Raw genomic sequence first — 27,597 nt, 5'->3', positions numbered from 1 at the left:
AATATAACTGAATTTTATTGTTTCAACAATTACTTTATATTGTAATTGATTAAAATGAAACTCATTTTTAAAACATTCAAGTTTAGTACGACTTCAATAGAGTCAACATATTTGTGTTTTATATACCTGCTAAAGTTATTAATTGTTGTAATTAGTATTTCACTAGTAATAAATTGTCTCTAATTCTTACCAAACAAAAGTACTTTAAAAGTTTTATATTAAACCTGAAATTTTATATATTTTTTCATGGTGTATAAAATTTTGATCAAACTTTTTTCTTATTGAATGAAATGTAAAGACCTGGGCTAATATTTTCAACTTAAGTATGAAACAAAAATCAAAATCCAAAAGTTTTTTATATTATTTATTATATTGTTAATATGTCACATCTATTGTGTGAAGAATGTCTAACAGGCAAAGAAATTACATACGTTTTTCAGTGAACCGGGAACTAGATTTTCATTGCCTGGTATTTTTCAATCTCTAGAAAAACAATATTTTCATTAAAAATCAGCTTGCGCGTAAAAAAAAATCTTGCGCGCAAAAAAAATCTTGCGCGCAAAAACTGAATTTTGCGCGCAAAAGTTGAAAAATTTTTTTGCGCGCTTACGCGCGCAAATTGCCCTCCCCCTCTCCGCGCACGCAGCAAGACCTTTCCGTGCGCAGGGCTCTAGTCGTGAAAAAGGGATTCTAATGCAGGCCTGAGCTAAAAGAAAAGCCGAATTGAATTTGGTGGTGCCTGTTGGCATTCTTCGAAATGCCGCGAAAATTCACGTAGAGAAAATCAGAGGTTTTTTAATGTGAAAATTGTTTAATTCCTTAGAGTTAAGTCATTTTCACAAGAAAATCCTTTTAATAATTTAGTTGAATACAGTTATTTGGGTTCATTGTGAATAATTATCAATATTACAACAAAAACATTGGGATGAAATTTTGAGCTGGAAGACTCATATTCTTTTGAGCTGTCCCAAAATTCAGGATAGGTTTGAGAAAAACCCTTTTGTACAACACTATTTTGGTTAATAAGGAATGCAAAAGTACATATTACAAGAAGGGACACGACCTGCTAATAAGGATAAAATAGAGAAGAAAATATTTTGTCGCATTTCAGAGATTTTTTGCAACCGCAGCGCCGCCAGACGTTTTTCAAGTAATTTATTTGTGTCTCTATCTCTCTCTCACAGTTGAATTTAAAAACTTTCTATTTAAAGTGATATTAATAGAAACGGTCTAAAAATTAGTGGCGAAGCCAAAGGAGAAACTAGGGAAGTAGTCAACACTGCGATATTTTTAATTAGACATTGAATTTCAGAGTATGAGACCTATACGAATTTATAGATAGAATAAGAATTCTTGTTCCCTGAACAAATATTAGGACATGACACAAAATAGTGAAGGCATTGAGACCCATAAGACATAATCAGTGTTTACAACTACCCCGTGTTAACTACTGCCCGAGTACGACAAAATTGGACAGATGACATAATCTGAGCCAAAAATTATGCATGGACGAAATATAGATATATAAGAATGTCCTTCAAAATTATGCCGAATTATTAATCGGATAATTGATGTTCTAGAAAAAAAAAGTTATAGCTCCTTGCGAGAGCTTTCATTCGCGTTCTCACTCGTCAAAATCGGTCAAATAGAACCGGAGATATGGTGTTTTGAATTTCGTGAACTTTGACTCCTAGGGCCTCTACACACTAGTAGAAATTTATTTAAAAAATGCATTTTTAAAGAAAATTTCCCCTATCCTTGTAGGCAGAAACGTCAGAATTTTTCAAAAAAGGCAATTTTTGACGAAAATTGTTTCTAGTGTGTAGATACCATTAACCACAGCGAACCCATGCTACTTTTTAAACATCATAGCCTAGACTACAACAATGTATAATTTGATCAATTTTCACAGTGATGTTTTTTTTTAGAAAATTAGTTTTGGATTTTGACGCTATCGCAGCGCCATCTGTGGTGACTTTTCGAATTATCATCTGAAAGCGATCATCGAGAGGAACCTTCAGACAAAAAATTAGGTCAAAATGTTAATTATAACCGGAGTTATAGGTCGGTCAATTTTTGATCCATTAATATCTTGGTTCACAGGTATCTAAGCGACTTAAGTTATTTTTTGTTTGACCAATACAAAGTGCAGCTATAATTGTACTAAAATCTCAGCCTGATTTGGGCTATACAGCCAAAGCTAATTAACTTAGAGCTTAAATTGGCTGTAGTTATAGGATAAAATTATGTAATTTGGAACCATTTACAAGTTGGGATATTTGCGTTTTTTTCATTGTTTCAGATGAGCAAAGAGAAAACAAAGACTGCGAAACAGAAGAAAGAGGACGATTAAGAAGAAAAGAAATTGCTTTTCTTCCTTTTGAATCTCTAAAACAGTGAGAAAATCTCAAATGTCCCAAATTGTAAATGGTTCCAAATTACCTCATTTTACCCTACAAACTTTCGATTCAAACTTGAAACTTTTTCAATCAAAATGTCTTCTAGCCATCCATCGATATTTAATTTTTGTCGAAAATCACTTGTCGATACTTGTCTTCCACTTGCTTTCCAGAAGCTTTTCCCCCAACAAATTTTCACTGATGGCAATTCTAATTAAATATGGTTGCCTTCCATTAAGTTAAAGATAAAACAATCTTATTATTAGTTTGTTTCATGAAGAATTTTCATGTTTTTCTGAGGACGCCCCCAAATTAAGTAACTCCATTAGTCATCAGTACATTGACTTCTTCTTTTTTAGATTTTACCATATTCTTATCGCAAGCTAACTAATGCTTTGTGCAATGCCCTAATTACTCTATGCCTAATTACTATAGACACTTCCTGAGGTATTCATTGCCATCTAAAACAAAGAACCTTAACCATGTATCAAGATAAAGCAACTTTATTGTAGATCTATAAAAAAATTCAAGATTGTCGGGAGAAAATAAAAAAAAATTGTCCTTATTTTGTTGTTTTTATTACAATTTATTGGGTAATTAAATTTGATTACTTGCAAAATTTCAAATAATGACGACATATTTATAAATAAACACAAGTTATCAAGAATAAAAAATACTAAGAAAAACTTTAATAAAGGCACGCAAATATTATTATTAGAGATCCGTCCGTATTACCCACAATTCCTCTTTGAGATGAAATTGAATATTAGAGATAGAAATATAAGAAACAATATTCAAACCACCGTATCTTCAATTATATAATTATTATCCATTCAATGGTAAATTATTAATAGCCCAAAATGTTTTCTTGTTCTTTATATAAAAAAAAATACCTTCAAGTCTTTTTAAGATAAACTTCGATATTACAAAAAAATCAAAATATTGAAACAAGCCTTGAACGGTATTACCATCAATTTTTGCACATAAAGTGCTTATCCAATTTTTGGTCAATAAAAAAAACGTAAAAAACAACAATAAGCCTAAATCGGCTTATAATAAATGAGATTCTCAAGGGGTTATGTGAGTCAAGAAGATTTAAAAAATGTCTATTTTTTAAATATAATAAAACAATTATTTAATTCATGTTCTTAGGCATAAAAAAGTATCGGTATATTGGCTAAAATCCCGAAAACCAAAATCCCTAATTGGTCAAAATCCTGAATACGCCAAAATCCCGAATGGTCAAAATCCTAGAAAGGACTTAATTATACGGAGGACAATGTGTTGAATGATTTCCCAAAACACAGAAAATTTACCTTAGCTTCCAATAAGCGATATGACTCTTTTAAGAATCCGGGATTTTGGCTATTCGGTATTTTGTGGCTTTTCCCGGAATAGTTGCGCTTGGGATTTTAGCATTTTCCGGATTTTGGATGTTTAAGATTTTACCCCATTCGGGATTTTAGCTTTCGAAATTTTGGCCCATTAGAGATTTTGCCCTTTCAGAGAGATTTTTGGCTTTGAGGATTTTGGCGTTCGGTTATTTTAACTTTTTCCGGATTTTAGCTGTTCGAGATTTGACCCACCCATTCGCGATTTTGGCTTTAGGAATTCTGGCCATTTTGAGATTGTAACATTCTGGATTTTAGCATTCGGTATTTTAATCTTCCGGGATTTTGGGTGTTCGAGGTTTTGGCCGATTTAGGATTTTGGCTTTCAAGATTTGAGCTCTTTCGGGATTTTAGCTTTCGGGATTTTGGCTTTCAGGACTTTGGCGTTAGGTATTTTAACTTTTTCCGGACTTTGGTTGTTCGCGGGATTTTGACTTTAGATATTTCAACTCTTTCGGAATTTTAGCATACGAGATTTTGGCATTTGACATTTCAGCCTTGAGTTGAAGGTTTACATTTTAGCCCGTTCGGGATTTTGGCTGTTCGAGATTTGACCCATTCGCGATTTTGGCTTTAGGAATTCTGGCCATTTTGGGATTTTAATATTCTGGATTTTAGCATTCGGTATTTTAACCTTTCGGGATTATGGGTGTTCGAAGTTTTGACCGATTCGGGATTTTGGCTTTCGAGACTTTAGCTCTTTCAGGATTTTGGCGTTCGGAATTATGGCCCTTTCGGGATTTTGGCTTTCAGGATTTTGGTGTTCGGTATTTTAACCTTTTCCGGACTTTGGTTGTTCGAGATTTTGACTCACTCGGGATTTTGGCTTTTGATATTCAACTCTTTCGGAATTTTGTCCCTTTCGGGATTTTAGCATTCGAAATTTTGGCATTTGACATTTTAGCCCGTTCGTAATTTTGGCTGTTTGGAATTTTGACCCATTCGCGATTCTGGTTTTCGGAATTTTGGCCATTTTGGGATTTTAACCTTTCGGGATTTTGGGTGTTCGAGGTTTTGACCGATCCGGGATTTTGGATTTCGAGACTTCAGCTCTTTCAGGATTTTGGCATTCGGAATTATGGCCCTTTCGGGATTTTGGCTTTCGAGATTGTGGCGTTCAGAATTTTGTTTCGGGATTTTAGTATTCGAGATTTTGGCATTTTGAGATTTTAGCCCGTTCGGAATTTTGACCATTTTGGGATTTTAGCATTCGGGATTTTATCATTCGAATTTGGGGTCTTCGGGGTTTTGATCGATTCAGGATTTTGGCCTTCGAGATTTTAGCCCTTTCGGGATTTTAACGTTCGTAATTTTGGCCATTTTGGGATTTTAGCATTCGAGATTTTGGCCCTTTCCGGGATTTTAGCATTTAAAATTTTGGTCTTTTCGGCATTTTGGCGATCTAGATTTAGACCAGGACCAAAAATAAAATTTGATTCTCTTAAAATTGTGATTTAGATATTTAAATTCAACCGCTGGCAGTAGGTTTTTGGAGATTATTTTTACACTTTGTGGTGGACAGGACGGTTCATAAAACAAATATTTTCTGTTAACAGAAGAGTTAAGGTTGCATCTGCGCGACAAATTTTTTGGTGAAAATGAAAATTGTACTTTTCGGACCTTTAAAAAAAACATTTTCGGCGTATTTTCCAAAACGTCTCGTCTTGTAAAATATGTTGTGATCATGGAAGCATAAAATCCTGTATTCAAGTAAGAGTTTCACTCTTCTGCCATGAAGAAATACTTGTTTTTTTTTCACTTAAAATGAATATATTCTTTAAAAACGTATAGCAATATAAAAATATCAAGAAACTTGTATATTTTTCTGTCTTCCAAAAATCGCGAAAAATAATTAATTTCTGGCTTCCTAATTAAGGGTAACCCCCTTAAAGGAATTTTTATTTTTGAAAAATTACCATAGCCTAAAGTCAATTTTCTTTTATGGTAGGGTAAATGTCCTCATTCAAAACCATTTCCAGACGCTTTAACTTTGACAGAAGATTCTACACATTAAGTTCATATTTTTTCTAAAGAGATAAATTTGCTCCTTGACTCTTCTAAAATGTTACTGTTTACTGAAAATTCTTCAGATATAATTTGAAAACTTCTTAAATACAAGAAAAATATGCGAGCGTAAAATGCTTCTATTGGAAACATATTAATCCAAATGGAGACAAGGGAAAGTTTCTAATTGGAGACAAACAGTGTAAATGAAACCGCGACGAAAGGCTTTCAAAAACTTGTTGAGTTGCTCTTGACTGCAGGGTTTGTTCTTATTCCTGGTCTTTTCTCCTTTCCCATCTAAAACAATAAGAAAATGTCTCCAAAAAAAATATATTTCCGGGGTTTCCTATTGAAGCATTTGCAGACACTTCAGAAAGAAAAACCCTTTTTGTTCACGAAATGGGTAATTATTTCATTTAAAAGCTTCACGTACCGTTAACAATAAAGATTAATACTTAATTTAACTAAAATTAGCCAGAAATGTGACATTAACCCTCTAACGGGTAAGACCGCCTCCAGGCGGTCTTCACAAAAATCACATTTACAGCGACAATAAAGGTTTTATTTATTTAAAAGTGCTATAGTGTCTTCGGTAATAGTCTTATAAACACATCTTGAAAGTTTGAACTCATTTGACTCTTCGTTTTGTTGCTATTCCCAGTTTTGTGTGACAGGTCAGAGAAAAAGCAACAAAAAATATTTGTGCAAAAAACTCATTTCCAATTTCCATAAAAAATACCGATTTATAGTAAATCTGACTAAAATAAATTTATTTTTTACTGAAAGATAGTCATTCTACTTTGTGTATTTTATTTTAAAAAAAAATAGAAAAAAATAAAAATGTGAATTTTAGAAGCAAAAAGAGTTTCAAAAAAATTTTATATTTTCTCACCTAGCGCCTAAAGTAAGATAATGAAGAATGGATGGTTTTTTTCGACTTTATTGGATCATAATTATCCTAGAAAACATTGTTTTAGAACTTTTTTCGCATATTAAAGAAAACACCGTTAGAGGGTTAAATGTTAAACAAAACGAATAAACAACAGTCACTTCATTGTGTTTTCCATTGGAAAACGTGGTCGATCGATGAAAAATTCGATGGTGAAAAGGTACACTTTTAATTTTTCTGAGAAATTAACAAATTAAAATTTTTGAATATGATTGGTTTTTTGCTTTATTTGCAGCAAAATTAACTAAATAATGAAACTGTGGTGTAGAAAATACATAAATATAATAATTTAGTACTGTATTTATCATGAAAACAATGACGTTTCCATTTGGAGTAGCGAAAAATTTCCATTTAGAGCAGGTTTTGAATTAGCTTAATTTATCCTAAAAAATGTTCGTAAGACTATTCTTTTGACTAAGTCAACGAGGTTTTTAATGCTTTAGGTATTTTCGTGACTAAAGAGTTATGTTAAATACTTCTGAAAAGTTTAAGCCCGATCGGAGTAAATCGGGCTAATTCGATATCACAATCAGTGAAATTATTAAGAATCTCATCAAAATCAAGTGATAATTTAATTAATTGATTGTAATTGAGGGGTAAACTTACCGCTGACGTGCTTCAGAAAGAACGGCCTGATGAATCTGTGGTAGAGAAAGACAGATCCATTCTGCTGAATGGGCGCCATGCACCAAACAAGGAAGATACACTGCAAATAGCAATTTATTTATTTGCCACAAGTCTGGAGGACAAGTGTAATCATCTGACTCACCTTCAAGAGCCAGTAGAAGGGAATAAAACTGGTGAGGAAGCCAGAGAAGAACTCTGCTGTTGACAGTACAGCATAAATGACCCAGTAAGTCAACCATTTGGTGTCATCAACCTTGTCTGCCGACTCAATGGCCTTCATGGAGATGTAGGCTGGATAGATAATGCCCACGGTATTGCACAGCAATTGGGCAGCCCAGCCAAACATCAGGTAGAGGGCAAAGAGACCAACGGCTCCTGCAAATTGCAAGAAAGTATTTTTGTGGTAAAAATAGCCTAAAGCACTGGCGAGAAAATCACACTAAGAATCATTGTGAACGATTGATCTACCAATTGCAACTTTCTGGGAATTGTCTTGCAGTAAATTTACAATAACATCCATCTTCCAAGTCTTCTCCTTTTGCAACAGTAACACACACAGAAAATAAAGGATCACAGAAAAAAGGTAGAAAGTGGAGAACGAAAAAAGATTTCAAGTTGAAGGTTCCAACAGAGCACAAACTCTTGCACACATTTTCTCACTGTTGCATCTTCTGTGAGAACAAGATACACACTTTATTCTTAGAAAATTCACAAGAAAATGAGATTTCTGTGTAATTGAGAGAGGAGAGGGAACTCTGAAAAAAAATCACTGGTCTTTTGTTCACTCAAGGAAACCACAAAACTACCAATGAACTAACAAAGAGTACAACATAGTCCCAACTAAAAAGTTTTTCGGCAAACTCAGCTATGAGTAATTTGCCTTCCACGTCGCACAAACATCCACAGAGTGATAAGAAATGATAGGAATCTCTCACAGCTGTTTAACTGTGTGCGTTGTAATAACTTTTAGTACAATATAATGCAATTCAACTTCATTTACAATGAAGAAAAAAAACACCGAACAACCTTTTTATCGCTTCGTAGTTAACCAATTAACTGTGTCAGTTTGCTGTAGGAATTTCCCAGCTTTTCCACGACACAACTTAATATACACCATCGTGCTGGAAAAGGCATAATAATTGAGCAGAAATAAATCACTCAATAAAATCATTCAATTGCAATTCGTTGATAAATTTGCAATTCTCTCTGCAGTTATTTTTCAAATAATATTGTCAAGTGATCTGCTTTGAGTTTAAAATATCATTTTCATTTTGAGTGACCAGACCAGACACATGAAGAATTCTAGGACATTATAATATTTTATTCAATGAATAATGCAGGGTGAGTTATATGAATTTTTAATAAAGTCAAATCATTATATTTGGAACATTTTTGAGTCAATTTTGTATAAATTAACTTTAGAAATTTCCATTTGCGTGTTTTCCATTTAAAAACAATAATACCTCTCAACTAGAAAGATCTTTGTTTTCAGCGAAAAATTAAACTCACTTAGGGTTGGAACACATTGACCGTCAAAACTTAATAATAATAATAATTTTGAGTAGAAAATCTAAGCCTTCACTGAGAGAAATCCGAAAAAGTCAAAATAACATTCCGGAAATGTTAATTTTACCCTGCAGTATTGATCCGAAAACGGTGTAAATATTACCCTTTTTAGGTGTATTGTGGGTTAAAGCTACCCTTCTTTCATGTTGATTTTACCCTTAAAAGATGTAAAATTAACATTAAAAAATGTTGTTATATTTTTACACCTAAAAAGTGTTAAAGTTATGACGAAAAACGTTAATCGCAGCCTCTTTTTTTCTCAGTGTTGATGTAAATATGATTTGGGGTGGTATGCACAGGAAGAACTTATTTATTAGGCTTATTTATTAATTAATCAGAAAACCTATGCACAGACAGAGAAAATGACGTCCCAAAAGCTCTGTTAATAAATCAGTGGGTTTCCTCTATCTAACGCCCGAGGGCAGAACTAGCGCTGAGAAAAACTTGAGAAGTTTCAAGTTTAAAGAATTTTGTACAATTTGACACATTCAACAAATTACTTTTTTTTTATTTTAGGGTTTTTTCACTGTAAGATGTTGAAAATCTATTTTGTGATGTATGAGCATTTATTTTCTTTATGGATTTATCTAAGAAAATGTTGTGGAAGAAAATGTGCATTCTTTTCTTATAACACATGAACCCTTAGCAATTTTTTATACAAATATTTGATGAAAAAACTAATGAATAATCAGAAAATATTATAGAGAAAAATCAGAATATACGACGAATTTGAAAATATTCAAATTTTAAAATTTACAGTAGATATAATATAGAAATGGTAATCTGATAGATCCAAACTTCTTTGAAAAATATAAAATTAATTACTTTTGCCTGAGAATCCCAGGTTATTATCATATGATTACAAAAAAAAGTTTCTTAAAGAGTTTCATCAAGAATATTTTGCTTGATCTTAAGGCGATCACCTGTAAAACTGCCTAAAACCACATAAATCGTAATATACTGCATGAAATTTATCAATTATTAATGTTTTTTCTACTTAATTTGACGATAATAAGTGTAACAAGCTGCTCTCTTTAATAAAAAAAAATATTAGTTAATAAAATGTCAGGTTCTGTGCATAGGAACACTTATTAATTTGAAATTAAGCTTTTAACAGCCATTTTAATAAGTAACTTATTTATAAATAAGTAAGCTGGTTACTGTACATAGGTTTTCTTATTTATTAACGAATTAATAAGTCAATTGATTACTGTGCATACCCCCCTTGGACACATTTATTTAATATTATTGGTCTTTTTGTAAGTTCCATGCGATAATTTTCTAAAAGTCGGACAGTGTTGAATGTCAGACACAGAAAGTCTAACTATGAAACCCGGTCTCAGCACATAAATACAATGTTTTGATACCCTTAAGAGCCAATTTGTAGAAACATTTTTGAAATACGCCTTAATGTGTATACTACTTTGCGATGCGAGAAATTTGAAAACAATGGTTATTTATCAGATAAACATTAATTCCTTCTATTAAGGAATTTTTTGTGAATATTTTAAAAATTTATTGAAGAACTGAGATCATAAAGTGCTATTTATAATGCATTTCATTTAAGCAGTTGAATCTTCTCGGTCTGACTACTTTTACTCTTTTACTTCGCGCGGAATTCGTTCTACGGCGACTTATTCGAAAGAAATCTCCTATGGGTATGCAAATTTTCTGGATGCATAATACCATGCGCGGTTTTTTTGGTCCCGAAAATGTGAATAATCCCCAGGACACCCTAATCCGAATATGTTCTTTAATAGCAGGAGCTTTCTCGTGACCTAAAATGGACTACTGGGGGCCCCGGGATTATGCACATTTTCAAGGTATTTTACTCCACGTTATGTCTTGTAAAATAAATTGTGAAAAATGTAAAAAAAAATCTACCGTTCAAGTACGAGTTTAACTCAAAAGCTAATAGGAAATATTTAGTTTTTTGAAATTTTGCCCATCGAAATATTTTTTTTTTCAAAAACCATCTCTAAAAGTCAAGTTCTGATGGCTTAATTTTTAAAATTTGGAATTTTAATTTCAGAAAGTTACAGTTAAAATGTTGCATCTTTATATGGTTAAAATCTTGAATCAAATATATTTCTTTATCATATTAAAAAAAGGATGTCAAAGAAATATTCTATTTTTTAATCTGCCCGACCAACGTAACACCTTAAATCTTTCGTCTCTTTTGGGACTCTGAGTACCCAAAGCAGCATATAAATGTTCTGTGAAAAACAACTTTTTTTTTTATTATTCAGAACTGATAAAAATCCTATTCTTGTAGATAATTACAAACTATAAGGATGTCCAAATGTAAGATATTTTTTGTAGGACCTCAATTCTTTCCGGAGCTTAGATATTTTCGCCTTCTTTTAACGCCTGAAGCTTTCACCGTCTAATTCGTCTAATTTAATTTGTTGACGTCCTTAATTTTTTGGGCGTTCTAAATTTAAATGTCATAATTTTTAAATGCCCCTAATTTTTTGCGTCATTTTTTTTTCTTTCTAATTTCTTGGTGCCTAGGAGCTCTAATTTTCTCAGTGTTTATTTTAAAGCGTCTTCATTTTATAACGCTTAAATTTTTTAGGACCTTAAATTTTTTTCGGTTGCCTTACGGCGCCCCTTATTTTTACAGCGCCCGGGGCGATCACCCCCTTCGCCCCCGCCAAGGTACGCCTATGCTTCTATTGGTTCACAACTAAAACAATATTTGAAGGCAGCCATTCATGCCAATCACGCTCTTGATAAACAGATTGTAGAATATTTCAAATCCGAATCACATAAGAAGCACATAAGATGTCATGTAACAAAAAAAAATGTTCAGAGGAAGGATTTCCCCTTGTCATTTTTCATTGGAATAGCAGCATTATTAATATGGAACCATAAAAAAATGATAAGGCAGAAGTACGTAAAAGCTTTCATGTACTAAAAAAAATCTTGATTAGAAAGTTGTCATTTAAATGCTACCATTGATGCAATTCCAATGAAAATTGAAAAGGCAAGACCTTTTTCTTAACATTTTCTTTTAGTACATGGCTGTTCTCATGTGTTTTCTTGGAATCCAATTTCTTTTGTGTACTAAAAAATACTCATTAGAAAGTTTTCATTTGAATAGCATCAACTATTCCAATGAAAAATGATAAGGGGAAATCTTTCCCTTGAATTTTTTTTTAGTACATGGCTGTTCTCATGTGCTTCAGCATTATCGACTTTTCTTTGTGTTTGTACCTGTCACGACAGTTGAGGGCTGGAAAAGTCGATAATGCAGAGAAACATAAGAACAGACATGTACTAAATAAAAATTTTAGAATAAAGATTTCCACTTTTATTTTTCATTTGGAATGGCACCATAGAAATTGTCAATTTATTCTGTACGCTTGAAAATTTAATTCTTAGCAATATTGAGTAATTGCTGGCTATACAAATTCTTCTGATACTTCTGTAATTATCTGTTGTTTACTCCAAATTGGATATAAAAGATAAACCAAAAGTTTAATTCCAAGAAACACCTGTTTACTTTGACCTCGAATTGAGTGATTTTTTTTCAGACACATGAATTTTTAACTGTTTTACTACACTCTGTGATGTGATAATCACTCCAACAATTATCATTTTCCAAATAATTTTTGTAAATATTGCTAGCCATGTGATCGCGCCTTAAATGATGATGTCCTTTTATTTTTAGGTGTCTGGTCACTCAAGCGATTATCAGTGTTTTCTTCTGCATTTTGTCGGCTTTTCTGGCTCAATTATAGATAAGATTGGTGTTGAGGAAAGTTTATTTCCTCGGAAAAGTGTGTCGATGAAAGGTGGACAGAATATTGAAAGATAATCCTTAATAAAAAGGAAAAGAAAATTGGAGGAAAAACTCCATTGCGTTGATCATGGTTAAAAATAGGAGGAAATTAATCTAATTATATCTTTCATCAGCTGCCCCAGAGGCATTCTGTGCTGGGTGAATTCTCTGATAATTTGCAGAATCACTGGATGACGAATTTGTTGTGCAATTGTTCTTGTCCGGAGACTCGAAGCTTATAACCTTGAAGCGGGAACGTCACGCTTAGCGGCAGGTGAGAAAAAGGCGCATCGCTGGCAAAAGAAGCCTCCTATCGACCACGGAGGTTATCAATTGAGGCAAGGGATGGCGGGATGACGCCAAAGGAGGAGTCCTTTGTGCATTTTTTGCCCAAAATACCACGAAAAGCAGGAGAAAGGGAAGCAAAAGAGAACTTACCACAGAAAATGTAGAGACGTGGTACTCCACTTTTGGATTCTGCCAGAGCTAAAAGTGGAGTCCATGGCTTACTCTCGTCATTGATGGCCCTCTGGATACACTCCTTGGCTTCAGCAACTTTTGCAGACATTTTTCACGAGAATTTTTTACACAGAATAACTAAAAATTTCACGCCCGAAAATCCAGCAGCAGAGGAAAAAACGATGCGCTTGCTAGGTGCACTTTTGACAACAGAGTGAAGTTATCAACAATCGTTTTTTCGTTCACTAGGTGGCGCGTTATCGCCGGTACCGGCAAAATTCAATTTCAAACCTCCTACTCAACGAAAACGGTTTCTCTATAAAAAACATTTATCTGTGCTTCAAATGGAATTTTTAATTAAATAAATTCTAAATTGAGGTACATTCAGCAGCCAGAAGAAGAACATTGTTGAAATTACTCATGTGTTGTGAACTAGTTCGATGGTGTTGTCCGTGAAAGAGGGATCTACTTGGGGATGAAAAGAATTTTAGGAAGTAACATAAATTGATTCAATCATCCTTCTGAGGTTTTTTACCTTTATTCCTGTTGAGCATTTGCTTCTGGATGGCTGATATAGGAAGCTCCAGCACGATGCAGAGAAGAGCACCACCCAAATATGAGAGAATGAGCGTTGATGAGACATAAACCACCTGGAAGTTGGAAAATTAGGTCAAAATCTCAACATTTTGACCCTTTCAGGAGCTACACTCACAATTGTGGAGTCGCTGAGAAAGACAGGCTGTCGGACGTTACCCATTGTAGCCCTCAGGATGAATGGATGGCACAAATAAACGCAGAAAGTTATCCGGCCAAGTGGACGAAAGATTGGGTTGCATAAGAAGTCGCGCGCAACCCCTGCAATTTTATTAAAATTAATTGATTTTAGGGGAATGTGGAACAACTGTGGAGTGGGGCAGCTTTGAAATTGGGCTTTTTTCTCCTATTTTTAAATGATGTACTTCAGCTTCGCAATTGGTTCATGATAAGGCCCAGTTTTATTTAAAAACACAAGAAAAAACCCAATTTAAAAGTTACTCCAATTCAAAGGTACCCCACCTCCCCTTAAAATTTTAAATTACAAGATTGAAGAGCAATTCCTTGATAAATAAACACTGAATCCCTAAGATCTTTTCCCAAATATTTGATACAAAAAAACTGATTTAGAAATTTGAAGAGCATTCCTAAATTACTCTCAGAAAATCATAATGTTGCCGCAAGCCCTAAATAGACCCATGCTGATCCTCTAGAATTTTCAGCACGTAAAATTTGATAAAGGGTCATTATGCTACTCTAACGAAAAATGAAAAGGGGAAATTTTTCTCCTAAACATTTTATTTTTAGCACATGACTGTTTTCAAGTGCTTCTGCAATATCGACTTTTCCTTGCATTGGTTCTTGTCACGACTATTTTGTGGTTTTAGAACACATTAGGGACTGGGGAAAACTGTCGAGACAGGAACCAACAGACAAAAAAAGTCAATGATGCAGAAGCACATGAGAACAATCTGTACTATAAAAAAAATTGAAGTGAAAGATTTCCTATTTTGGAAATGTTATTAAAATCAAACCAAAGACAACTAAATTTGGAATAAACTTAATACACTACCATGCAATAAATAATTATAACAATTTTCCAAGCGAACTTAAAAATAGAAATGAAAATGTTCAATTTTTTAAAGAATTTATGAAGTTATTGATAGATGCGCTTTAGGAGAAATCATCAGGGAATCGGTTGCAACAAACAAAAATGAATTGTATTAGAGATTCATTAAAAATATTTCCTTCATCTAATGCTCTACTGCCACATTTTGCAGGCAAATATTCTCAAGGATCAGCCTGATGCTATTTGGATCTTTAGCTTATGCCGGCTTCAGACTGGAGGTTTAACCTAGTTTCCGATGGTCTCAAAAATCCAAATAACAAGCAATTTTAATGATTTTTCAAAATCTAAGGGATAATTTGCCCTTAATATCCAATTCTAAACAACATTTTCCTAAAGAATCGTGCCTAAGGAATTCAAGAAGTTAAGCCAGATGGCTAAGCCTTTGGTCTGAAGCCCGTATTATCTAATGAGATTTTATTAAATATATTCTATACTTCTCAGTGAATTTTTTTCAAAAAATTTTATGCAAATTTAATATATTCGCTTTTTCTAATAAGAAAAAAGCAGAAAATACTTTCTGGGTCTGGGAATACCTAGGTTTATAAAATACTCCAAATAGATTAATTAGAACTCTAATTGGCATTGATTTTCAAATTTAAAATCTTCAAAAATCTGAAAACTGTGTAATTTGGCTGGAAATTGCCAAATTTCGAGATTCTTCAATTGCCAAACTTAACTTTCTTATTTAAGATTAAAAAACAGAGCGAAATTTTGCAATAAATGCTTAGAAAAAATAAAATTAGTCAAAGAAAGGACATTGTAAAATTTTCACGCCCCTACGTCTCCTTTAAAACCATTTTTTTTGGTTTTTCTCAAAATTAGCCCAAGCCTTTTCAATGATTTTTAGATATGTTTATGACCGGAAAATTCGCCATTTTGATTTATTGAAGGTCAAAGGTGAACCACTTTGGAGGGCTTATATTTTAAACGATTTGATTAAATTTGAATTTCTTGCAGAGGTATTGAAATTTTAAACCCGGCTGCATAGATCTTCATCAGTAATGAATCAGTTAAGTACCGATAAAAGAATTCTTTTTTGAAATTATTTGTTTTTATTTGACCCTAAGTTTGTGCCTCAGCTAAAGGTCAAACGGTAAAAGATATTGACTTCCAGTCTTCGATGACCACCCCATAAGTGGATTATTATCTCGGACAGTCGCTTTTTTCTTTTTCCTCTATCCCCCCTCTAACCCCTCCAAAACAATATTTTTTTCATTTTTTTTCTCAAAATTGGCCTAGGCTTTTCAGTGATTTTCGGATATATTTTAGAAGTAGTCCAGACGAACATTTTACCCAAACTCATGACCGGAAAATTCGGCATTTTGAAATATTGAAGGTCAAAGATCAACGACTTTGGACCGATTTTTTTCACTTTTTAACCGATTTGGTTGAATTTAGATTTTTTGAAAGATCTTTAATTTTTATTATCAATTCAATTCCTTATGGCTCCGGCACACCTTTTAGATCAGGAAAATTTCATAAAGTCGAAATTCGGATCCCCTTCTTTCTCACATGTTTTGCATATGTCTATCTCATTCTCTCGCACTCTTCTTCTTCTCTTAAGCATCACTCCAAATTCAATTTAGCTCAATCGAATTTGGTATGCGAAAGAATGAGACAGTCATATGCAAAACACGTGAGAAAGAAGGGGATCCGAATTTCGACTTCATGAAATTTTCCTGATCTAAAAGGTGTGCCGAAGCCATTATCGATAATTAGTAATGGTAAACCCTTTAAGGACTATTGGAACACCGATGTTCCATAAAGAAAAAAAAATTTCCTGACTACCTAAAGTTACTTTTTCCTTATGCTTGTACGTAATTGCAAAGTTGAAGGTTGAAAGAATCTAGGATATTTTTTGCTAGTCTCCAGCTATTTCCTATATGGTAAATTTTTATGCTTAAAAATTGACGAATTTTTAAATTGTCTTAATGAAAATCAATTTTAATGATTTTTTATATTTCCAATTTTTTTTATGCAAAACTGTTTTGGAAAAAGAAACTACAATACTCAAAAATAATATTTTTCACTAAGTGAAAATTATCATTCATTGGATTTGTCAAAAAAATTACTGAAATTTTGGGGCTTTTTTTGTTCCTATCGCTCATAGATGTAAAAAATACACAGAATCAAACTCTGTTGGATTTTCTAAGGCTAGATATAAGACCTTTTACTGATTTTGTACATCGTTTTCATTTTTATTGCTGATTTTCGGTCTGTGAAAACTGCCTCGTCGTTAAAGGGTTAAGAAATGTAAGTAATTTTATTTCCCAGAGCCTTTGGCCTGATGGAAGAACAGATCTAAATCTCCAAGAAAATTAACTTTAACTCAGGAATTAAAAAAAAAAACTTCAAAGCTGATCGCAATCAATTGAACATGACCTTCAAAAAAATCTTGAAAGGAATTTTTCAAAGTCATTGATATGGACCTGCAATGTACGTAAATAGTTCCGTATCTATATTCTTTAAAAAATCATCTCAATTTATGGATGAGATTGTGAATCAAAATAACTTAAAATCGATTGAATCTATTTGTGGAGCTCGAAAAATAAAAATCTGAAAATTTATTTAATATTGATTGAGTATAAGTAATACGAAACGAGTCTTTTTCTACAAATAGCTTATCAGATTTGTCGTGATTTTTAAAGGTTGGCTGAAAAACTAAATTTGCTATAAAAGCTTTTCGAGAATAAAAAAAAATAAATATAACTGAAAATTAAAAAAGGTAAAAATAGTAAATACCGTAATTTCTCAAGATAAAGGTTTTCAAATACCATTGGTATACTTGTATTTAAATAATTTTTTTTTATTTTGTTTTTATACTGTGTTTCAATATAAAAGTTATAAACTTTTATCAAAAACAGTTAATATATAATATGATATATTAACTTTTATTTAAATGTAATTTCTTAGGTAGTTTTGACGGAAGAAGATTTGTGGTGATTTTTTCTCAATAATAAAATAAATATTAAGAATAAAATCAAGAAAGTTTTAAAATAATAATAATATTTAAAAATAATGGAAATAACAAAAATGAAATACTTTAAAATATTTAAAGTTGATTAAAAAAGCTTAAATCTGAGCTTGTTTAAATAAATTTAATTAATTAGCATTTGGGTTTATTAAATATTAAAAAAAAATTTTTAAAAATCTTTACAAATAAATTGTATTTGATTTAAAAAGATATTTAATCCATTTTGTACTTACATCCTACTCCAAAAGCACTCCCAATTATCATGACTCCTCCAAGAACTCCCCAAAGATTCTTCATGATTGCAGCATAAATTGCAATCCAGAATGCGGGTTTGTCCATTGTGCAAGCATAGAACCAATAAGCTGATAAGAGAAGTAGCGCTCCTGTTGGGACGATAGCGTACCAAGCCCAAATGAAAGCCTAGCAGGAAGCATCAAAATTATTTAATAAAGAGATCTCCTGTAAGAAAAATCGAAAAGATCTTACTCGATTTTGCCTGAGATTGAGATCCTTCTTCTTGAGTTTGTTGTACAGGAGTCCTGCTACCATTCCCGCCAAATACGTGCCACTGTTTGTGTGCGTGGGGATGTAGATTTTTTTGTAGACATCATCGAACCACATCCCATATTTTTGAGACTCTGGCCGGATGATCACAACCCCTTCGAATTTATTCTTGTACGTCACGACCCCGGGAATCACGTAGGAGATGAACACTGAGATGCTGAGGAGGAGTTTAGTGGACTTTGGGAAGCGCCACATTATCATGTGCAGAGTCACGCCGATAATGAACATCTGGAAATCTGTGGCCAAGTACCAGCCATGCTGAAGGCACTGTAGATTGAGTGAGAAGTCAGTCAATCTAAGCATTACTTTTCCTCACAGATAAGGACTTACCGGCTCTCCCACGTGAACGTAATTGTTGACGTAAAGGAGATTAGTCCACCAATTGGATCGACAGAATGATCTTTCAGTTTCAGCCACGTGCTTCCACAACGGACCCGACTGCACGTCGATCAGAAGCGTGGCGTGAAAGAGGATCATGAAGGCATAAACTGGCGTCAGCCGGACGTAGCGATAGAATATGGCTTTGAAGAAGTAGGACATGTGGAAAACCTTCTGGCTCTCCTTGTAATCCATGAACTGGACAGAGAGAAGGAATCCGCTGATGGCGAAGTACGTTTGAATGACCGTGTGACCATTGATCAGGATCATTGTGATAAATCTGTAGTAATTCTAGAGAAATTCTCACTTGTTAGGGATCCCGTAGAATCGAGAACGCAGCCAGGAGATCGAGGTGGAAGAACTTTTCAGTGAGAACATTTAAAATGATTCTACGAATTTATTTGAAACTTTCAAAACTTATTTAATTTAAATTTGAATTCTTTCGAGGCTACATCATTATGTATAAACTATCAAGCTAATTTCACTATTTTTCTATCAAAAGCTCAAGGATTAATCGGGATCCTACAAAGATTTTAACGGTGGCCACGGATGAATTTCTTTAAATTTCTGGACAAATTCAAGTCCTTGGATGTAAAATCTGAATATAAGATGGATCACCAAGGAATTCTTAGGATGAATCTTTTAATTTTTGTTTAAGATAATCAATCAATGAGCATCCTGGATATTAAGATCGAAACCCTTTTAGCTGAAGTTTTTTGGGACTAAATGTCTAGCTTCAGTTCTCTGTGAGATAATCTCGTATCAATTTAAGATCGTTGATAAGGCGCCTTTCTTAAGGATAATGATAATAGGTTCAAGTCACACAATGCTGTGTGCTGTTTATAACACAATGCTTAAAATCGGTTTTACTAGGTATACTTAAAATGGTCCAAATGAGACTGAGAAATTTTCACTGAAACAGTTTTTTGTTGTTTTTTTTTAATCTGTATGGTATAACTTTTTTAAACCAGGACGATTGGGTTACCGCGGTGACCTAAAAAAGGTATTTTCTACTGACATTTAAGGGTCCAAATACAGTCAGCCAGCTTCTTAAGACTATCTAGTCCTAGTCTATAAAATTTGGCACTGAAGATTTATCCCAAACTGTCATGAACGGGATTACGATTATCGATTATAGGTTCTTTTTATAAATTTTCCTTGACAAATCCGTTACTGTGTTATCACACTTGCACATTAAAATTTTAATATAATTCACATTAATTGTCACTGGTGAGAGTCCAAATGTGTAATTTGTGTGTTTGAATCATTTTATATTCAAAATTTGATCTATTTGTTGATAAAAAGGTAGACTTGGTCCGCAAAATTTGATATAAATTGATTTATAGCATTAATGCGAAAAATTAATGCGATTTTCTCTTTAATTTTTTAATGTGAAAAATATATATGCTTTAGGTAAATTTAAACTTATTTTTGCAGGCCAAGTCCACTTCTTTATCAATAAATAGAAAAACCCCAAATATTAAGTGACTCAAAGACACAAATAACATATTTGGACGCTCACAAGCGACAATTAATGTGAATCACATTAAAATTTTAATGTGCAAGTGTGATAACGCCGTTATACCGCCAATTTTTTTAAGCTAAATACTCTCCAGAATCAGCCTGAATAGGTCCTAAAGTTATACGGTTTTCAGACCTAAAACTATATGACTTATCTTCACTGATTTCTAATCACTCAAGATTTTTTGGAAAATTTCACTTCCTTTCGGATTATTAAAGGCAAATTATCTATTAGATTATGAAAAATCCATAAAATTGATTATTATTAAAATTTTGAAACCTACAGGAACTGGGGATTGAACTCACTGAACGTCTCTGAACCTGAAGACTGCATTATGTTAGTCGTAAAAATCTGGAAAATGTTTTTTCTAACCCTGAATTTTTGACCCTCTTGTCCCTCTCATCCTTAAACGGTTAAATGGTTAAAAACTTTATCAAAAAATAATAATATTTTTTGCAAAATGTGTGATGTGTACTATTTTAACACTAAAGCTACCGACCGTTTTTGGTCGCTTTTATTAGCGCGCTCGGTCAAATGACATACCGCGATAGGGTAGGAGACTCAACAAATTTTCTTGGCAAAGAGGAAAAAATTAAAATTTAAACACTGGAAAATGTATTACATAAGTATATTAAGAAATTCATAAAGTTTGATAGCGACATTGTACCGTTTAAGTATGTGCTAATTTTAAAAAGGTTTTAATACCGGTCAAATTGACTGGGTCTTACTAGGTTTAGTGTTAAGATGCTAATGTGCATTTGGACTTTGACTGACTATGGAGTATGGACTATTTCTAGGGCTTGCAGACTATCTTGAAAACCAAATAATAATTAATTGATTGAAAATATTTGATTTTGAAAGAGTTACCCCTGGTCCCCCTAGTCCATTTATCAGATTTATCATCTTTTAGAATGAATTTCCATACTTTTAAATCTTTTTTAGCGAAGAACTTAATCACTCCATGAAGTTCAAAGTTTTCCATTTCAAAAACTGCGCTCACAACGTCAACTTTAAATAATTTGCCAGATAAGAAAGAATTGTCAGATCAAAATTAAACTCTTGTATATAAGTTCACATTCACGGTAAAAACCAGGGGCCTATCAAGCCTAATAAAAAGTGAAGATATTTTTCACTTTTCTTTGTAAAAATTTTGCAGCTATTACAGCGCGACTTAAACAAATTTGTTCGTAGTTCTTGTATTATTTCGGCGAGCATTATGAAATATGTATTTTTAGATAGCTTTTAATAAAAGATTTCGGAATATATCAGACTGATAAGTCAATTCTCTTTAGGAAAAAACTTACCAATAGTCTTCAGTGCCTCTATGCAAAAACGTATGGAAAATTTAATATTGAGAGGCCCCTGGTAAAAGCAGTACAACTCGTACTTTATATTAATTTTACCATTTATTTAAATATGCTTTTATGCGAATTTTTAAGACAACCTGCATTAAATATTATTAATATTGAATTAATCCTGGGTTTAAATAGCAAAGCCATGTTCAAAAAATTCAGGATCAACTCTTAGCATTATGCAAACCATAATGTTCAATTTTTAAAATTTTTTTTTTGCAAAAAAAATTACTTAAAAATGATTACTATTTTATTTTTCGATGCATAACCAAACAATATAAGGGAAGAGCACCAGCAATCGGCAGTGTTCCTCGGATCGTCACGTAATAACCATATTATTGCATCAATTCAAATAACTTTTTAAAAATTATTAGCTACTTTTTTACCATTTAGCTCTTACAAGACTACAATACATTTACTCAGATTTCAATTATAAAACCAATTTTCCATGAGACATCTGATTAAATTCGTGAAGATCCGAGGTACAGAGTACATACAGTAGAGTCTCTCAAATCTGAATCTCTCAAATTCGAACGCCGTTTGGATTCAAAATGTCAATTGTGAGGTTATGTTAGAAAGTTCGTATTCTTGGTGAATTAAAATCATATTTATGTGCTTCTTTCTGAATGTTTACGTACATTATTATCGTATAAAATGAAAAGGAAGTAAGTTACCACTAAAACTTGCGAGAAAGTGCGAGAATTTGATTCAAAGTACAATTTAATCTCACACAAATTTCGTTAGTTTTGAAAAAATCGTTCGAATTTGGGAGGTGAGAAATGTCAAAAATACCCCCCGAGCGTTCGAATTTAGAAGACTCTACTGTAGTTGCAATTATATCTATTTTTTATTATTTTGTTGTAAAAATTTAAAACTCACATGTACAGATACAGTTAAATGGATCACTAATATACTGATTAGCCTTCACAAAAATACTAAATTGTATTTTGAGGCTTATATTTTCAACTAAGTATCGAGCATGTCTCTTAACATTCCGATCCGGGGTGCTCTTCCCTTATCATCGCAATTTTTATATAATTATTTAGTTTTAGTACAAAAATTATTCGGTCTTAAGGATCAGTAAAAAATAGTCTGTTAATTTTTTTGTTTAATGCTCTTATTCCTTTTTCAAAGACCTTTATCAAATGGTTTGAATTATCCACAGCGTTGAGATAGAAATTGGAGATAATTAGAATTAGGAAAACTTACGTTTTGATGTCAAAAATTTAAGAACAGCGTAGGTTATTTAAAAAAATACATCTTTACCCAGAAAAAAATTACATAGCTTTAGCGGAATTCTTTCGAAGAGATTATTCTTTCGTTAGGGAGTCATGACCCCATGACGTTGTCAAATAACGTAAAATTAACATAAAGTTCACGTTGGACATGTTACTTTCACCGCAGTTGCGGGAGACTACGCTTCGAGGATGAGTTTGCCAATCTGCTGTTCGTAAGCTTTACTTTAATTCTAACACTTAAGGATAGCCTTTACCGATTTCGTTACATTTGACGTCTAGATTTTTGGGGACGAGCGTACCCAAAAAGTTTGAACAAGTTTTTTTTTGAAAATTTAAGAAAAAAATGTTTTTCGAATTCATGTAATCTGTAATTGTTAGTTATCATACTTATTGGCCACGAGAGGTTTTTCCTTATTCTGGTCTAGAAATATCAAAAAAGTCACAATACCTGCAAGGAAGCAGAAAATCGAAAATTTACGATTTTTGACCAAAAATATCCTAGCTTAGGAGTTAATTGGGATCCTGTAAAAAATATCCTAGATTTGGACATCCTTATAGTTTGTAATCAATCCACAAGAATCGGACTTTTATCGATTCTAAATATTCCAAAAAAATCTATTTCCATGGGTAACCCAGAGTCCCAAAGGAGCGAAAGAGTTAATAGTACTTTTGATCTATTTTGCGGTCTTCATCTTCTCTTTGCTCATCTAAAACAGTGAGAATACCTCAAGTGTTCCAAATCGTAAACGGTTCTGAATTACATCATTTTACCCTACGCATATACGGCACTCAAAGTGATTTTAATAATATATAAAATCATTTTTCCTTATGAGTTTCTAATTTAAGAAAATGATTGGGGGCTTTTATGGGCAGGGTAAAGATTCTCTACCTTCCCTTCATTCCATCCTTTGGCTACGTTCTTTTGTAACGGCGTTATCACACTTGCACATTAATATTTTAATGTGATTCACATTAATTGTCGCTTGTGAGCGTCCAAATATGTTATTTGTGGCTTTGAGTCACTTAATATTTGGGGTTTTTTTTTCTATTTATTGATAAAGAAGTGGACTTGGCCTGCAAAAATCAGTTTAAATTTACCTAAAGCATAAATATTTTTCACATTAAAAAATTAAAGAGAAAATCGCATTAATTTTTCGCATTAATGCTATAAATCAATTTATATCAAATTTTGCGGGCCAAGTCTACCTTTTTATCAACAAATAGATCAAATTTTGAATTTAAAATTATTCAAACACACAAATTACACATTTGGACTCTCACCAGCGACAATTACTGTGAATCATATTAAAATTTTAATGTCCAAGTGTGATAACACAGTAAGACTTATAATTCTTCCTAAAAGCTCACCATTTCGATGTACTGAGGATTGAAGACGGGAAAGACGTTCAGGAATAGAATGGTGTGGCCAATGATGACGCAAAACATCGTGAGGAATCTCATGGCATGAATACACCGCAAATCCTTATCGGAATTCGTCTTGGGACCAGACATTAAGCGATACCAGTTGCGAAGCAGAGAAAAGGTAACTCTACCATTGACTGGTCCCTGCAGGGGCATCCTGTAGTGATCACTTGTCTGCTCCTCAACTGGGCGTGTCTTCTTGAGCCGCCGGTCCAAATATGTGGACGCAAAAACCGTTGTCACCAGAGAAACCAGCACGAAAAAGAAGCAAATGTCCAGGAAGTCATACTCCAGAATCTCATGATTCGTAACACAATACTCAACTTGGGAGAAAGCCACGAGATCATATCCCGTAATCAACTCATGATTGATGCACTGATTGATCAATTGATCGTACAACTTCCGGTAGTGTGTGGCTTTGCGGAAAATCCGAGGATCCAGCCAGACCTGAGAACGCACGTGAGTTCGATGTGAAAGTGTTTCCTTGACCCAACTCCCAACCCTTATGCTCAATTAAAGATTAACACGTGCAGCGAATAGGGGAGTGGAATGTAGCCCAAGGACATTTAGATCAATTATTTATGCACTCACCTCGTTGTCTGTGGGAAATTCTTCCTGAAAATAGGACATTTGTTCTTCTGGATCAAAATGATCCATTAATTCCTGACACAGATTTATGCAAATCCCACGCTGAAGGCGATCGTGACGGAAATGCTTCTTTTTGTTTGATGAAAATTTCTGCAGATAAGAAGCATTTTGTTAATAAAGGATTCTTCGGATTCTTTTTATTTCTTATTGTTGCAAAACACTAAAAAATCACTTGCATTTATTAGCATTAAGACACTATTTTCACTTGATTTATGTTCTTTCTTAAAGCTTACGGTTAGATCAGGCAGAAAGTAACAGAAAAAATCAAATAGGGAAAGGCTTTCGGGCTTTCCACACACTTTACACTGACACACTTTTCATTTAAAAAAATAAAAAAAAATTTGTCGTAATGGGAAAAGCTCTGCAAAAAATTCTAGAGTATTGATAACAAATTTTAAACAATTGAAAAAGATGTAAAAATCTTTCTAAATCCAGTTAAAAAGACAAGTAGATTGTCCCAACTTTCCAAAAATTGTTCCAAAAATAAGGATATTAGTGAAAGCTGTAATAAAAGTCACCATTCAGAAAATTTTAAAATAAATTGATAAAAAATGAAGAAATGGAAAAATTTAAGAAATTACTAGAAATCGGAATAATAATGAAAAGAAAATGAAATAATCGATTAAAATATGAAAATATTATTATAGAAATCGTCGTAAAAGAAAGCTTCATCATTCAAAAAATTGGAAATGTATTCATAGAAAAATTAAGAAAATTTATGAGAAAAGAACATAAGAAAATTTTAGAAATATAAAAATAACGAAACAATAGAAATAAATTGCTTCAACTGTCTAAAAATTGATAGAAATTGATTATAATATTGAGATATAAATAAAAATTGTAAAAATAAGCCTTTGCCAAATAAAAAAAAAAAGAAATTAATAAAAAAAACATAATGAATTACAAGAAATACAAATAATATTGAAAATAAATTAAAATAATTGATTAAAATATTTAGATATTTCCGGGTTTGTAAAAAATCCTGTATTATTCAAAAAGGAAAACAAATTGATAGAAAAATAAAGGAACTTATAAGAAATTATAGGAATTGAAATAATAAGAATAATGAAAACATATGAGTACAATATTTCAACTTTCCAAAACTTGCTAAAAATTGATTACAATATTAAAAAAAACATTTATAATTCAAAAACTGAAAAAAACTTAGAAAAATAAAAAAAAAATGTATAACAAATTAATAATAAAGACACAGAAAAAAACATTTTGGAAAATTGTTCGTAAATGTTTGTGAAATCCTATAGCAGACTTATTACGAAATGCTTGTGAATCGTATAACCCACAAACAAGTTCGTAAAATTTTGTACATTTCGTTCGTGTTCGTAAACACACAAAAAATGTTCGTAAAATTTTGTCATTTGTTCGTATTTGTTCGTAAATTTTTGCCAGACAAACAAAAATTTACGAACAAATTACAAAATTTTACGAACATTTTTTGCCAGACAAACAAAAATTTACGAACAAATACGAACAAATGACAAAATTTTACGAACATTTTTTGTGTCTTTATGAGCAAATGTTTGTAAAAGTACAAAAAATGTTCGTCAAATGATCATTTTACGAAGAATGTTTGTGAAAAAAGTACAAAATTTTACGAACTTGTTTTTGGGTTATATGATTCACAAGCATTTCGTAACTCCTCCATAGGAATTCACAAACATTTACGAACAATTTTACAAAATATTTTTTCTGTGTAGAAATAATTTTGAAAAGAATTTAAGTAATGATGTAATTGCTTAAAAAAGTGGTTTATTAGGGTACTTTATCTAAATCTAATTATTTCACTAAATTTTAATGCTTTTTTTTATAAAAATCTTGTTATATTACTAATAAAAACATGATTTGGCTAATTATTTTTGTAGAATAAATTCCCATAAAAATCAATATTTATATTATTGTTATTCCGAGAAATTCTATTAAATTAAATTAATAATTTTCACATAAAGTGCTTTCCACACTTTTAAAGTTCCACACTGATTTAAAAGAACAAATTTTAAGGTTTCATTATTATGATTTTCCTATGAATTATGTTAGGACTTTCACTTGATTTGAATCACTACATGAACTCCATATATATATGCACCTTGTTAAATAAATGATAATTATTGATTATATAAAAACACATTAATTAATAAATATTTTTTAAACGGAATCCTCAATTGGCACAAAATATTATTATTTCTTTGATACATATTATGGATCTGGATACTTTGAATTGCATTTAAATCACAAAATTCAAGATATTTTTCCTCTAAATTCACAATTAGAATGGAAAGAGCTCCAGTATCACCTCAATGTACTCCCATAGAGCGGAAGTAGCGTTGGGTTTAATGATAGATGATGCAATGCAGTAAGTGGAGGCATTGTACTCATCCAGGCAGCGATCGTAGTCATCCATCAGATAGAGTTTGGGCATCTTGTAGTACTCACTCACTGGAATTTGCAGGATCACCAACATCAAATGGAGAAAGAAAAATGGGGAATTGGGGAATTTGGCGGGAAAACTCACTGTTGAATTGTCCATCAACGGACGAGATGTTGAGCAGACACGCCATCAGAGAGGCCATTATGGGGAATTTGGGGTGCATTCCCGCGAGGCCTGACAACAGAACTACTCTCCACAATATCCTGATCTC

At 32.5% G+C, this 27,597-nt stretch overlaps 2 protein-coding genes and 1 long non-coding RNA gene across 5 annotated transcripts in view; 1 reads left to right on the top strand and 2 right to left on the bottom strand.

Moving 5' to 3' along the window:
• LOC129804945 (receptor expression-enhancing protein 5-like) overlaps nucleotides 1–13,409 on the bottom strand; it is a 21,853-nt gene extending 8,444 nt beyond the window's left edge. The window contains exons 1-3 of one of the 2 annotated variants that reach the window (XM_055852736.1): nucleotides 13,162–13,409; nucleotides 7,513–7,745; nucleotides 7,350–7,449 (exon numbers count right to left, since the gene is read on the bottom strand). In XM_055852736.1, the coding sequence (XP_055708711.1) occupies nucleotides 7,350–7,449; nucleotides 7,513–7,745; nucleotides 13,162–13,291 (463 nt within the window). In that variant the 5' untranslated portion in view covers nucleotides 13,292–13,409. Of the gene's footprint in view, nucleotides 1–7,349; nucleotides 7,450–7,512; nucleotides 7,746–7,838; nucleotides 8,498–13,161 lie in introns of those variants that run through there. The other variant, XM_055852738.1, reaches the window with a different exon arrangement.
• On the top strand, nucleotides 8,505–14,138 carry LOC129804961 (uncharacterized). Its single transcript, XR_008752033.1, has 2 exons — nucleotides 8,505–8,711; nucleotides 12,613–14,138. It is a non-coding gene; the product is annotated as an uncharacterized LOC129804961 (long non-coding RNA).
• Nucleotides 13,518–27,597, bottom strand: LOC129804895 (nose resistant to fluoxetine protein 6-like). 2 transcript variants are annotated; one of them, XM_055852651.1, is made up of 10 exons: nucleotides 27,471–27,597; nucleotides 27,252–27,394; nucleotides 24,887–25,033; nucleotides 24,242–24,742; nucleotides 18,714–19,052; nucleotides 18,306–18,650; nucleotides 18,053–18,239; nucleotides 13,895–14,037; nucleotides 13,718–13,832; nucleotides 13,518–13,650 (listed from the first exon to the last, which is right to left on the bottom strand). In XM_055852651.1, the coding sequence occupies exons 1-10, from the start codon at nucleotides 27,547–27,549 to the stop codon at nucleotides 13,601–13,603; spliced, it is 2,049 nt and encodes a 682-aa protein (XP_055708626.1). In that variant the 5' UTR covers nucleotides 27,550–27,597; the 3' UTR covers nucleotides 13,518–13,600. The 2 variants fall into 2 exon arrangements, with proteins under 2 accessions (XP_055708626.1, XP_055708627.1); XM_055852652.1 differs by having other exon boundaries at nucleotides 13,518–13,647.

This window comes from Phlebotomus papatasi, chromosome 2, assembly GCF_024763615.1.
Source record: "Phlebotomus papatasi isolate M1 chromosome 2, Ppap_2.1, whole genome shotgun sequence".
Classification (NCBI taxonomy): domain Eukaryota; kingdom Metazoa; phylum Arthropoda; class Insecta; order Diptera; family Psychodidae; genus Phlebotomus; species Phlebotomus papatasi.
This window is presented reverse-complemented; position numbering and strand designations above follow the sequence as displayed.